This window comes from Rhinatrema bivittatum, chromosome 8, assembly GCF_901001135.1.
Source record: "Rhinatrema bivittatum chromosome 8, aRhiBiv1.1, whole genome shotgun sequence".
Taxonomy (NCBI): domain Eukaryota; kingdom Metazoa; phylum Chordata; class Amphibia; order Gymnophiona; family Rhinatrematidae; genus Rhinatrema; species Rhinatrema bivittatum.
Window position 1 is genome coordinate 183,407,564 of NC_042622.1, and position 14,242 is coordinate 183,421,805.

At 46.2% G+C, this 14,242-nt stretch overlaps 1 protein-coding gene across 9 annotated transcripts in view; it reads left to right on the top strand.

Annotated features, from left to right (window-relative positions):
• Positions 1-14,242, top strand: part of KSR1 (kinase suppressor of ras 1) — a 170,726-nt gene that overhangs the window by 105,035 nt on the left and 51,449 nt on the right. For 8 of the 9 annotated variants that reach the window (XM_029611978.1, XM_029611982.1, XM_029611983.1 and 5 more), the window contains 3 exons: positions 8,990-9,137; positions 10,110-10,584; positions 12,648-12,652. In XM_029611978.1, the coding sequence (XP_029467838.1) occupies positions 8,990-9,137; positions 10,110-10,584; positions 12,648-12,652 (628 nt within the window). Of the gene's footprint in view, positions 1-8,690; positions 8,815-8,989; positions 9,138-10,109; positions 10,585-12,647; positions 12,653-14,242 lie in introns of those variants that run through there. The other variant, XM_029611988.1, reaches the window with a different exon arrangement.

The window sequence follows — 14,242 nt, forward strand, 5'->3', positions numbered from 1 at the left end:
ATTTGTATACTAATTTGCCCTCCCCCCCCACCACCTTGTCCTTTTTTTTTTGTTTTGTTTTGTTTTGTTTTCCGATTACTCCCTGTTCTGGTTTTTGAAGACTCATCTACCGGACAAGTTAGATTAGTGCTCTCTAGAAGTGACGCTGCCTCCTCGCCGTTAAATTCTGATACTGTTTAGGATTGGGAGAGCCACCTTGATTCTATTATAAGGGAGTTAAATTTTTGGAACCTTTAAAAAAAAAAACAAAAAAAAAAAAAACCAAACAAAAAAAATCCAGAAATGTTAAAAATGTCCCAGTTTGAACAAAAAAAAAAAAAGCAGTTCCAAGCAAAATAACTTGGGAGCTGAGATAGCCACTAATTTTCCAAAACTGAATAATGGCCCTGCCCACATGTTTCCCTATCCTCCAGCTTCGTGTCCCCCGGGCCTTCTCTCTTCCACACAAGCAGACCCTCTCTACAACTCCCTTTCCCACCTGGAGACATTTGTTTTAGTTTAGGCGGTGGCGATATTGAGGCATCAGAGGCGGCCAGGGCAGAAGCCACTGGTCCGGGTGAACAGCGGCGGCTTCGGCAGCACCGAGTCTGGGGAGAGACCTGGGACTAAGCCAACCGCATGGGGTGCCAGCATTGTCGGCTGCTCACTCCGGGATGTTGGCACCTGTTCCCCCTTCATCCTCCTGCGCCCACCCCGGACAGCTCTCTTCCCGCCGTCGTCTAGGTTTGATTAAAGAAGGTGAATCGTCGTCTAGGTTTGATTTTAGCCAGGTGAATCCCAGGGAAACCCACCATATATCCCTGAGAAGGAGCAACGAGGAATTGGATCTACTTTTTGGCATCTGCTAGGTATTTTCTAACGAGTCGGATTGGCCACTGTTGGAGAGAGGATGCTGGGGGGCTTGATGAACCCTTGGTTTGAATCTGTGGTTGGCAGTTTGCCAGTTTAAAGGTTGCCAGTTTAAAGGTTGCCGACTTTCCTTAATCAAAACGAGCCAAACCAGCAAAATACGGGTTGGCAACCCTAAGCTGAGAAACTGTCCAGAAAGCCCTTTGCAAAGCTGTGGGGGGAAAAAAATGAACTTGCTAAACAGGCAGAAACTGGGGATATTCAGCCCCTGCTTAATTTATTCACTCAACAAACTAAAGAACATAAGTTGCCATGCTGGCTCAAACCAAGGGTTCATCAAGCCCCCCAGCATCCTCTCTCCAACAGTGGCCAATCCGACTCGTTAGAAAATACCTGGCAGATGCCAAAAAGTAGATCCAATTCCTCGTTGCTCCTTCTCAGGGATATATGGTGGGTTTCCCTGGGATTCACCTGGCTAAAAATTCTACCCCCATGTAAACCCAGATATGCTAGATGCCTTATCCACATCCTCCAGCGACAAATTTCACAGCTGTGCGTTGACTGAAAAAATCTGGTACCTGCTAGATTCTAGGTGTGTCTCCTAATGCTATTTATGAGGGTAAATAACAGTTTCCTATGTTACTGTTCACCCCACTCATGATTTTATAAACCTCTGACATCTTTTCTCCAAGCTGGAGAGCCCTAACCAGTTGAGCCTTTTTTCCCCCATAAGGGAGCCTCCCCTTTATCATTTTTGGTTGCTTTTCTCTTCACTTCTAACTCCGCTCTATCTTTCTTGATAGGGCAACCAGAACTGAATACAGTACTCAAGGTGCAGTTGCACTATAAATCTATGTAGAAGAATTCTGACCTGCTCCATATTCTCTTCCTTATTTTCCAAATTATTCCTAATGTTCTCTTTGCTTCTTTTTTTTTTTTTTTTTTACCTCTGCTTTACCCTGAGCTGAGGATTTCAATGATTCAGAGACCCCTTTTTTTGGGGTGGTGACTGCCAACACGGACTAATCCATCGTCGTGTATCTGTGTGTTAGAATCACGGTTCCCTATTTGCACTGCTTTGCATTGTTTGGATGCCCTGTTTCCATCTTGTAAAGACTTCTAAAACTCATAGAAAGGAAAATATGAAGGACCTGCTGATTTCACATCTTTTGAGAGACTAGGCCAGGCTTCTCAGTTCGAGACTTTACGCTAATTGGATTTTACCTTCCCGAGGAAGCTTTTTGCCAGATTTTAAAAGATTTTGCATTAAATCCTGTGATGAAAAGATGAACAATACTGAGATTGCACTAAATTTATTTGCAAGGCAAGAAGTGAAATTACTTTGCATTGCCTTGAGTCTCCTCCTCCTCTGTGGCTCGTTGGGTATCTTTGGAGCGATGCAGCTAGTAATGGGTGCAAATCAGCAATTATATTCCTAATAAAAAAGATCTTAATGTGTTAAGCATGTTCCTTCTCAAGTTTGCTTGAGGGAAGGCAGGTTTGCTAACTCTCTTTCCTTACAGGAGCAAAATACCGGTCCAGTAGGAACATACAGAACGTCCCTGCACTTCAGATACTTTTTGTCATCTGAATCATGTTGTTTTCTGTCAGTTATTCAAAGACAAACAGAGTAGGAGAACACTCCAGATGGCTTTGATCCCTTCTTTATGTGTCTGAGGAAAGGACCTATAGATCTTGAAAGCTCAGGCACATCACAGAAATATCCTTCTATTGGCGCAATTAGAGACGGTGCGACCTGCAAAGGGTCTGCCTTTCTGGAGAACAAACGGCGCTGCCGGAACGCTGGATGGCATTCTCTCGTCTGCTTGGGTCGGCATCCAAACTCCATTTTGCCTTTATCTGAGGAAGGGAGCGCAGCCCTCGAAGCCTGTTCCCAGACACGGAGTAAGGGAGTCCAGGTGAAAGGATCTTGTCGGTTGGACCTTAACGTTTGCAGGACTGTTTGGGAAACTGTACTTGTCTTGATATAAGAATTGAAAATGAAAGTGTTGAATAGGATGGGGGGGGGGGAGGAATGTAATCACCACCTGCATCTGTCAGCATTCACACATGAGAAAACAGAACTTGAGAAAATACGAAACAAAAAAAAAAAATGTTTGACACCTTCATCTGTTTGTGCGTGTATCTTACAGACTTAACTCAAACGCAGCTGGAAAGTGGCTTCGGTGCTCACAGCCTTCGGAGCCTGAAGGTGTTTAGATGCATGTAACAGTTTCAGATCATTTTTGTTAACTTGATAATCGTGGAAGAGAATTGGCTTTCAAATGTCCATAAATGTCTGATTTTACTTAAAGTGAAAACAAAAATGTAGAGATATTGTTACGACCCTCGGTTGCAGGCGGCTGCGACCACTATTACTCACCTCTTGTTCTACCTCTCTCTCTCCCTTGGGTAAACTCGCGGCTGTGGCCAGCCGCTTCCGTTGCTCATTGCTCTGTTCCAGGACTCCCCGGAGCGGCGAGGATGCCGCCGACCGCCATGTCTCCTCCGGGCCTCCCCAGGCTTGCGTGCGCGCTACATGGCCCCTCTTATGGACGCCAGGGCGGGAACCTCAGGGGCGTCTCCCTGTGATGACATCACTAACCCTGGACTCTTAAAGCTCTGTTGTGGCCTGGCCCTGATCGACTTGGCAACGGGTTCCTTCCTTGCTGAATCCTACGGATCTCTCCTCGGCCGTCAGTTCCTGGTTCCAGTCCTTCCTGGCGTGAGACACTCTCTGGTACCCGCTCCTCGGGGGCCCTGTTCCTTGGACTCTGCCCTCCAGCTTCCCCGCTTCTCGGGACTGCCCTGGAACCACTCTGCCTTGTGAAGACTACGTAAATGTACCCCCGCCTTGCGGGCTGCTGCCTTCCTACCCTGCTTCGTGGGATCTACGGAGGTGTACCCCGCTCCACGGGCCATTGTCTCACTACTCTTCTTTGTGGGATCTATGGAGGTGTATCCCATCCTGGGGCCATTGCATTCATTTTGTGACTGTTGCACCGCCCCCCCCCTCCCCCGCTCCTCAGGGCAGCACATAGTGTAATTTTGACTGTACCTCGCTTCCCCGCTCTTTGGGGTAGCTCTCTCTCTATCCCCGCTCCTCGGGTAAGCCTGCGTCCTACCTTCTGTGTTGACGCTCTCCGTGGCTCCGCCCCTGGGGACGCGCTCTCTCTCTCTCTCTCTGCACTCCTCCATACTCAGCCTGCATCCCCGTGCCTTGGGGCCTGCCCAGCTCCTCACCACCAGGGGGGACCTATTCTGACAGTTGCATCCACATCCCTCTCTCTGCGCTCTCTGGGCTGTGTCACCTGTTGCCGCTGACCTTGCCTCCCGACAGTGAGGCCCTGTGGGGCTCCTCCCCGTGGGCGGTACCATCTCTCACCGCGGGCCAAAGGTCCAATGACCCACGCGTTCTAACACATATATCTAAAGTTAAGGAGATCCATATTCACTCCCTGTGTGAATAGCAAAGTTAGCCCCAGATAAACTTAGCCGGCTAACTTTGGAGGCAGATCCAGTAGTGCAGCCGCACTATTGAACATAGCCAGCTATCTTAAAATTAGCGGGATAACTTTAGGACAGCTCTTTGGTCCAATCAGACATAGCCAGCTAAGTCTGATCGAAATCAGCCAGTTAACTCTTCCCAGTTACGCCCCAGAGCGCCTCTAATTTATCCGGATAAATTCTAACTTCCTAACTCATTAGTTGGCTGGCTGGATAAGTGCCCAAATATTGATTTAGCTGGCTAAATGCTTTTGAATAGGATCCTCAAGATGTTCTACTTGGCAGGAAATGCGGTAAAGCTCTTTAGCGCCTCTGGTCCGAATCCTGCACAGGAGAGGACAGTTGTATATCCCTTTATTTGGGTAAGGACCTTTCAGCTGAACTGAAGGGGGAGGCCTTCCCGTGTGAATGCTTAGGATAGATGCAAAATCCATGGGTCCTTTGTACCTGTGGGCAGTTCTCAAAGGGAAGGTTTGTGTGTACTTTGTTGTGGAAAATGAGGTACAGGGTCCGTGGGGACTAAGCAGCTAGGGGCAGCCTATTTGCAAATTGCCCTTAGCCATGTGAATGGATGGGTCATTTATTTGGTCGTTTTTTATTTAATTAACCTGATAACCGTTTAAGCGAACGGCAGATGAGCCTTGTCGTAAATCTCCGCGAGCTGAGGAAGCATGATGTGATACACACCTGCCAGTCACTGCCCTGTGCATTGTCCATCTCCGTGTTTCCATAGGATGTCCTTCTGTGGAGGTTTAGCCGTTAGATCTGGGGGGGCCTTTTCTGTTCCCCTGCACTAGTTTAGGTACCTTTTACCAATCTGCTGTGTTTGATTTTTGTTTTCTCATTAAAATTATGATGTTGTGCCACCTGAAATCTTTCAGAGATGATGGCTCACATGCATCTGGGTAGTGTTGGCTCAGTGCTATGGCTCCTGACTAGAAACCTTGTTCCGTGCACTCTTGCTCTGATGAGACTGATAGAGGTAAGAAGTTGTGCCTTGCTTTGGGATTCTTGCTATTATGTGCAGCTTGTCAGACACAGCTCTCTGGCAATGGATAGCTTAAGTGTATTTAGTTGAAATCTACTGAACTCCACATTAGGCCTCAGGGCCTAGTTTTAGGTTGGTGCCTGCAGGGCACCTCCACTGGCAACTTTGAGCACTCACTTTAGATTAAACAACCTTCTAGTACTAATGGATCACCCATAGAGTTTTGCAGATCTGTGGCAACTGTTTAATGAGCGCAATATGTAGAAAATTTAAGTTGACGTCTTAAACCTGCTTTCTTCTCCTTGTGCTTCTTATGGCTAGAGAGCCATCTTCATATGCACAGAAGTGGGGGAGTCTTCGTTGTCTACCTGCTGTCTAACATAGAAGATCTGAGCTGTCCCCAGGGCTTCTTGCGTATGGACACCCCAAGTTTTTTGGACAAAATGTAAAGCTTACTCTATGCTTATGGCCAGGGACACAAGAACACTTAGACTCAGTAAAAGTATAATGTATTTTTATTAGTCAATATAAGTGTTCTCGGGAGATGCTGGGTACTGGATGCCCTTAGTCTTACAAACTGACCAGCATACAGTCACAAGGAAAAGAAGTAACAAGTCAGTTTTTATATATGCACCAGATTATCCAGTAAATTTGTTAGGTAGGGATTTGTTACAAGCCACGGAAATAGAGCTTTCTTTTGCATCAATCTCCAAAGTTGTGCATTCAGCCAGTTTGTAACTTTCACATACAGACAGGATCAGTTTCTATAGGTGCCTGTTTCTATTGAAGCCCTTCTATTTTTTAAACCTTGTCCAAGACCTTCAGACTTTCAACTGGTGCATCTGTGATTATCTAAACGATCTATTAAGTACAGTATTTACAGGATCTGTGTGCAAGGCACCCTACAGAACTACCTATATAAAGAGCATAGAAAGGAAATAAAATAAATTCTACCAAAGTACAAAACTGTCTGTCCCAGGTTTCATTTTTAGGAATTAAGCTAGGAGTTGATGGTACAAGTATTGATGGTGCATTTGCAGGACCATTAACAAAGGTGGCAGATTTTCAATCTTTGAATTACAAAGCACTACCATTATCACCTTAAGAAAAGGAACACAAAGGGTTTTAAATCCCAGATGGAGAACAGTTCACTCACCACACCTTGTGAAGAAATTCGCTTGGCTGCTATTTGCTGAATTAAGATATATCATAATGTTAATTTCAGTGATGCTGCAATTCCACTTTAACCTTACTTTGTGGAACAGGATGCTGGACTCTCCAGCAGAGCTTTGGAGCCACCACAAGCTCCTGTTAGAGGCAGTTTCTCTTCTTGGATAACGCCAGTAACTGAGTTTGGCTCCAGTTTTCGGCCCTGTCTCTTCAGTAGGGTTTCGCTTTGTTCCTTCTCCCTCTTTCGCTTGGCAGATCTCCCTGTGGAAACCTTTCAGAATGTTTGTTTGATCCTCCTGCTATGGTAATAGTAATCAACAGACAGGATTAATATTCGCCAAATTTCAGTTCATAGAATTTTGTGATGTATGGGACCATCATATAAACCCCTTAATATCTTTTAGAGCCTTGCGTTATGCTCCATTGATAAATAAGAGGGCACACTTTTAATCATAGGTCCATCTTTAAATATGTTTAAGCATGTTTTCAAGCTTTTTTCAAAAATTGTGAGCATTTAAAAAGTGCACTACTTCCCTGTTTTTTGAAGTGCAGTTTTTAATGCTCACAATTTTTGAAAAAAGCTTGAAAAAATGCTCAAACATATTTAAAGATGGACCTATGATTAAAAGTGTGCCCTCTTATTTATCAATGGAGCATAACGCAAGGCTCTAAAAGATATTAAGGGGTTTATATGATGGTCCCATACATCACAAAATTCTATGAATTGAAATTTGGCGAATACGTTTAATCCTGTCTGTTGGTTATCGTATCGTATTGCCCTTTAAGGCTTTTTTTTTTTTTTTTTTGTAATATGGTAATGGCATTGTGCTCCCAATGGCGTTGAGGGCAGGTTTACAATCTCAGCCAAAGGGACTGCTGTCCGTGCTTTAGTGCTGGCGCTATGCTCGGGTCTTAGCCAAGAAGCAGTCGCTTTCAAACGGGTGCGCGGGTGCACATATATACACGCATGCGTCAGCGGGAGCCCAGAGATGCGGCAGTTTTATAACCTAAGCGCACGTGCACGCGTGTGTTATAAAGTAGCTTGGGCCATGCGTATGTGTTTGCCCAATTTTAAACTTACGCTTCCTCCATGGCAGAAGTAAAGTTATGCGGCACTGGACCCGGCGCATGCCCAGATGCACGGGTACTTGGCGCACACATCTCTTGGCCACGCCCTGCCCACATCGCACCCCCTTTTTTTTTTTTTTTTCCCTCCGATGCCGGATGTGTGCTCGCTGGGTATATGCGCGCCCATCCTCCTCCCGCATTACACAATCGGATGGACAGGCGCGTGCCCTTCATGCGCACCCATCTCCCCCCCCGCCCCCCCCCCCCGTCTCCCTTTTCTGACCTTCACCTGCCTTCGGGAATGCCTCCAGAAAATGCAGGCACGAGGACGTTAACGGGCGGCTTCCTCCGCAGTTTGCAAAAAAGAGCTGATTTGTCGTGCAAGTAAAAGACCTTTTGCCTGTGGCCATTACTTTTCGAGATGACCCTCCTAAAGTCAGCAGCAGGTTTCGCGCATTTCAGATCCCAGCATATCTGTGTATGCTGATCTCCCTACCCTCACCCCGATATAAAAGATATATATATATAGATATATAGATATATATATATATATAGATAGATAGATAATTTTATATATATATCTATATTATATTTTTCATCTCGGCAGCACCTTGAAAAGAATGTGTGTGTGGGCGGAGGGGTTGGGGAGGGGGGGTGTCTCTGTTTCACTTGAAGAGACTTCCCTCCCCCATGTTTTGAAAAGACTTTGACACACGCGGACAGGCTTCTGAGAACTGTGAAGTATGCAGGGCAGAGTCAGACTTGCAGACGGCCTCGCTGCTGAACAGCTGCGAGGGCCACCGATCTTTCGGGTTGCCTGGCGGCTCTGCGAGCTGCATAAGTCACCAATGACCCCCCCCCCCCCCCCCACAGGGCACTCCCTAAACCTGGAGCCTCAGCTGTTGGGAGTGAATCACGATGACTTGGAAGTAGTGAGAAGGAGTTGCACCGGGACACCCAAAGCCCTCGTGTTCCTCACTCATTGCTGCATGCAGACTTGCAGATTTGTTGCTTGACAGATTTAGTTATAGAATGTATTTGACTTGCTGGGGAAATTCCCTTGAGGTGAAATAATGTCCTTCCTGAGGGGATCCTGAATTAGCAATGGTGCCGATGCTATGGAGGTTTTGTTTACCCTTACGGGCACGGTCGGGGTGCAGTGGAAGATGGGTGATGGGGTCCAGTTCAGATTTGCAAGATGGAAAGTCAGGTGGCTCGTGTGCACTTAGGTGGTAAGTAGCAAGAGGTGGGACTGGAATCTGTCTCTCTTGTTTCACAGTCGTTTTATTCCATCCGTCAGACTGCGTGATCAGCTCTATTCTAGGATTATCACTTTTTTTTTTTTTTAGTGCTGTTGCAGTTTCAGGACTCTAAAATGGCCTGGCTTATTTATTTGTATTTCTGCAGGAAATTCCAGAAAATCTAACTCTAGATGTCTTACTGGAAATGAATGAGTCAAAGGTTAAAGAAACCATGAAGCGATGTGGTGCCAGCAGAGATGCCTGTTCCAAGCTCAATGGCGCCCTCATCTGCTTAAGGAAGATTGTGAAGTCAGGTAAGAGCCCACTGTTCTGTGTCCTCTCCAGTCTACCATCTCATACCCTAGAATAAAAGAGGAGGCGTGGCCTAGTGATTAGCAAAATGGGCTGACACCTGGCTAACCAGGACTCAGATCCCTCTCCTCCTGCTGATAGTTCTAGTGACCTTGGGCAAGCCACTTTATCTCCTGTTGCCACAGTCTGCTCTTTGGGGCAGGCACTTGTCATAGCTGCATTCTTGCCACCATTGTACAGTGCTGTGAATGCCTAGGCAGTGGTATTAAAGTAAAGAAGCAGGAGCTTGCTTCTGGCTGGTTATATGGGAGCTGCTGAACTTTGAGATGCTGTGTGGAGTTTTAGCTGTAACTACTGCTTAAACTTGAAGATTGCAAGAAACACGAAGTAGGTCATTTTTGGCCAACCCTATGTAATGCCCTACCTGGAGCTCTGTGAGCTTCTGATTACATAAAGATATTTCAAAAGCTTTTTAAGGCATATTTGTTTGATCAGGCGTTTCTTTTAATTAGAGTTTAATTAGTTTTTTAAAAAATATTTAGTGCATTTTATGTATTCTTGTTTTATTGCATTATGTATTAATTATTTATATTTAACTGTTTTATGTATTTTGTATTATCTTTTTTTTTTATTTTTATAAATGTCTGTGTTTTGTTTTTTTTTTTGCTGATATGGTAATCTGTCTAGCACATTTTGTTATAGACGGAATAGAAATACTTTTTAAATAAATAAATAAGAGTGTGGGACGCTCCATGTAAGAGCACCACACACTGATGAAGGTTAGGATGAGGAGCTATCACGTTGGGAAGCCACTGTAAGGAATATTTTTCTCCCCCCCCCCCCTTAGTTAAAATGCCCTTGCCTGCATTGCATGAATTCCCAGTGGTGATTTGCCTTGGCCTCGCTGAGCACACCTTGTGTACGTAAAACCCGTTAGTGACAGCGACCTCTCTCTTGACAATGTCGTCCAACAGGTGGGGAAATAAGAGAAGACGCGCTGTGGAACCCATCGGACTCGCGGAGAGAAAGTGGCTCCACGCCGCCTGCTGACTTTTCCTGCCCTGCCGGGGTGCCCTGGCTCTCCGGGTTGATGCCCCAGCTGGCAAAGGCCGGCAGCCAGCAGCCACGCTCTGCCTCGGTGTCTGCCATTCCTTCCGCCGACTCCCTGGCTCCTGGCCAGGGTCCTCTTATTTATACGGAAAATCTCCCGGACCCATTTCCTGCCGTCCCCCACTGCAACAGGTTAACCCTTAGGACTCCGCACAGCCTGACGGTCACACCGCCCACCACGCCTCAGCTGAAAAGGAGGAACAAGCTGAAGCCCCCGCGGACACCCCCGCCGCCCTGCCGCAAGGTCTTGCAGCTGCTGCCGAACTTCCCGGCCCTCACCAGGAGCAAGTCCCACGAGTCGCAGCTGGGCAACAGGATAGATGAGGTCCCTACGCTTAAGTAAATACTTTTCATCTCATTCGTTCTTTTCCAAGTCGCTTCTGTTCCTTGACTTTTTTTTTTTCCTCCTAGGAACTTGATTGGAGCAAGGGGCATTTAAGTAATTGGGGCATGCGCTTGTGAGTTAAATGGTTAGTGATGGCCTGAGGCGGTGGAAGCATGAGGCGCAGGTACACATTAATCCCACAGGCGCACATAGCCTATTAAAATGCATGCCTCATCGTGCTACACTCAACCTGGCTCGACATTCCTCCTCTGGGCTTCCTGCTCAACCGGACCCAGGACTGGGATCCAGCCCCAGGAGCCTTCGTTTGCAACAAGGCAAACGAAGGCTCCTGGGGCTGGATCCCAGTCCTGGGATTCCCCCCGACCCCCACCCCTTGTTTTATTATCCTCCTTCCACTCTTCCTGGTTCTGGTCATTTCAACAGCAGTTCTGGGCCAGAGGGCCATGCACCACGGCTCCTTTCAGATCCACTCCCCCTGCTCCAACAATGATGGGTCTTAAATCCAGTCACTAGGAGTCGCCACTGCGCAATGATCAAGATTCTCTCCACCCAGGGGTCATAACCATCTCCACAACAGCACCTCCCCTCCCCCGAGCCCCAGCTGACCTGGGCAGCGGAAGAGCTGAGCCGTTAAGTCCAGGTCCCCCCACAAATATCTGTGTACAAATTGCTACTTAGCTGGATAAGTTATGTCCGGCTAAGTTAGACCAATTCTATGGCTGGTCTAACTTATCTGATTAACTTAACTGGATAAGAGTTCTGCCCTGATCTGCCCACTGCCCACCTACGTTTTATGCAGCTAAAAGATAACTGGATAAGTCGCTTGTCTGACTATATAGCAGCTGCTGAATATACCCAGATATTGAGCAGCCCGCTAGATAGCCGGATATGTCCTACTTATCCGGCTATTGAAAGCTGAACACATTTTCAATATCGGGCCCCTAGTTTTTATCCTTTGGGCATTTTGAATGCAAAGACTATGCAATAATTGTTTCTGTATCCAGGCTATATTGTATGTTTTAATTCTGGAGCTTATCTTGACCACAAATGTTTCCTACTGGGGCTCGGTCTGTCCATCTACAGTATAGGAACCAAGCTGAACGTTTATTTGCTAATGTTTTACAGCTGCTGCTTTAGAAGGAAAATTTGTATTTTAAAATACATTCCTATCGGGAAAATAGCTCCCTTTCCATGCATTTCATGTCCCAGCTGCTGGTTTTGGAAGAGAAATGGGTTAGAGAGGCTCCACATGGGCGATACACAAGGGGATCCCCATGTGCAATCTGTGACTCAGGTAGCAAGCTGGTTTCTGCTCTTCCCGTAATGCTGCTCTATTTCAGAAACCTGCTGGGCTGGATTCTGCCTGGCTGAGTGTCTGTCAGAAGAACATTCAGCTTGGAGTCCTGTTCTTAAACTTCCATTGACCTGCAAGTAGTAAACCCTGTGAATGCTGGGCTGTATGAGCCAGGGAGGGAGTGGGGAACAGGGTATTGGTTGGCGTGGGATCATCAGGAGAGAGGGAGGGCAGGGGATGCCCAGGCTTCATGGATAAAGCGAGTCTTGAAATGAGCAAGACAATCAGACCAGCTGATTGATAAAAAAAAAATATATATAGCTTTGTATGGCACCCTCAGTCTGAACGAGAACCAAATTCTTATAAGCATGCAGGCAGCCACTTTTACAGCGCAAGGCCTGGCAATTACGTTCCTGGCACCCAGTTGGCATCAAAGATTCAAAAAAGGATTAGGGAGAAAGGAGCAAAGCTATTATTACCAAATAGCTGGGTAAAGTGAGGCACAGGGAGAAAAAGGTACAGAGGGGGGCTTAGCCTTGCACCCCAGGGTGCTCCTGCCTGCTAGGTCAATGGTTTGCTTATTGGACCTGTTTCTTGTCTGCAGTCTGCAGTGGGAGAGGAATAAAAAAAACAAAACCCCAAGGCATGTGAACTCTGGCTTATAGATAGTTGCATATTACCATCAGTTTTGTATATTTGCCTAATCCTTTAAAAGTTTGCATTGTAAATTTGTCCTTTTTTTTTTTTTTTTTTGCCTTGCAGGTTTGGTAAGAAAAAATGGTTCTTCTTCTGACCGGTCTCTGTGTTACTGCCATCGGAAACGATATCTTGTGAACAGCTGTATCAATTCCATTCTGATTCTGCTAGGTCTGGGGAAATGTTCCTCAGTGCACAGTTTCTTAAGTATAAAGAACCCTTACCCCATGTCTGGTTTCTAGAAGTTACCCTCTTAACCTCCACCAGCATTTTATTGTCCTTCGTTGGAGCCAAAGAGCACAGGGGATGCTGCTTGTGGCAGTAGAGTTCGGACAGGATCAAGGCAGCCCAGCAGCAGGTAGAGGGTAAGGAGGAGGAAGAGGGATAAAGAGAGGTAGAGCAGCTTAGGCATTTAAGCTTGTTTGGCTGCAGCTGGGAGATATCCGGGGTTAGAGCTGTGTGGTTAGAAGAAACTGAGTAGATGGGGTGAGTCCCTTCAGGACCGCCGCCGTTTTCTTCAGATTTCATTTTATTGATGCATAATGCATACTTGGCCAGGATGCCCAACCCTCCGGATCTCTCCCCCGGACCGGACTGCTGATGACATTTATTTATGTTATTTATCTGACTTTTATATTCCGCTTTTTGGCACTTCAGAGCAGATTACATTCAGGTACTGCAGGTATTTCTCTGAGCCCAGCGGGCTCACGGTGTTATGATGTATATTTAGCATGCCCAAGCACTAACCCTATGGACCCCATACCCTCCCCCTTCCATTAAAGCAAGAGTACTCCAAAATGACTTAAATTGCCAACCTGCCTATTTTCTCCCTGATCTTTGCTGGGCTTATTCCTGGTTCGCCTTTCTTCTTTCTGGAGATTTGCTTCATTCCTACATATGTTTTTGATCTTTTGGTAGTACAGAGTTTGCACCTTTTCTCATGCCAGTGCCTCTGTTGTAGCCTCTACGCTCTTATTTCCAGTATCAAGATGTAGCCAAGATATTTTCTTAGTTTTTCTCTGACAGCCAGCACAGTCTCACCTTGTTCAATTTGAATGACAGCGGAGGGGGGTGGGGTGAGATTGGAAAAGCAGAAGGAGCCTTCCAAACCTGCCTGTTTTGTCTCTAGAATGAACCCAAAACACACAACTTTTGTTGTTCGAATTGTAATCAGTGATTGGCAGGTACTGTTGCTTTAACATGAGTGTAAGGTCATCAGAGGAAAGACGAGGAAATTACAGTTTTGCTGCGTGACAGTAGCAGTTCCAGGTTCCAAGGGGTTTGCTGTAAGGGATGGTTCCTTCTCCTTTATCCTGAGGTGCTCAGAAGGGGGTAAGCATCCATCTTCCAGGGGTTAAGCACTGTGGCGGTTTTGGATTTAGATCACATCTTAAAACATAGCATGTTTCTGTGCCTTTTGGTGCTCGTGAAAACCAAATGCCCAGAGACAAACACTAAATTCATCAGAATCTCTTATTTGTAAGAGGGTAGTTTTCAGAGATTGGTTATAGAGTTAAAGGGCTATTTACCCAGTGAAAGGGATTTTTGAAAATGTTCCATTCCTTGCCTGCGGGTGAAAATACCCATGTTGTGGAACAGTGAGTGCACGTTTGCCCACCTTCAGCTGAAGCTTCAAAGCTATTTATGCACCTAACCCCTGT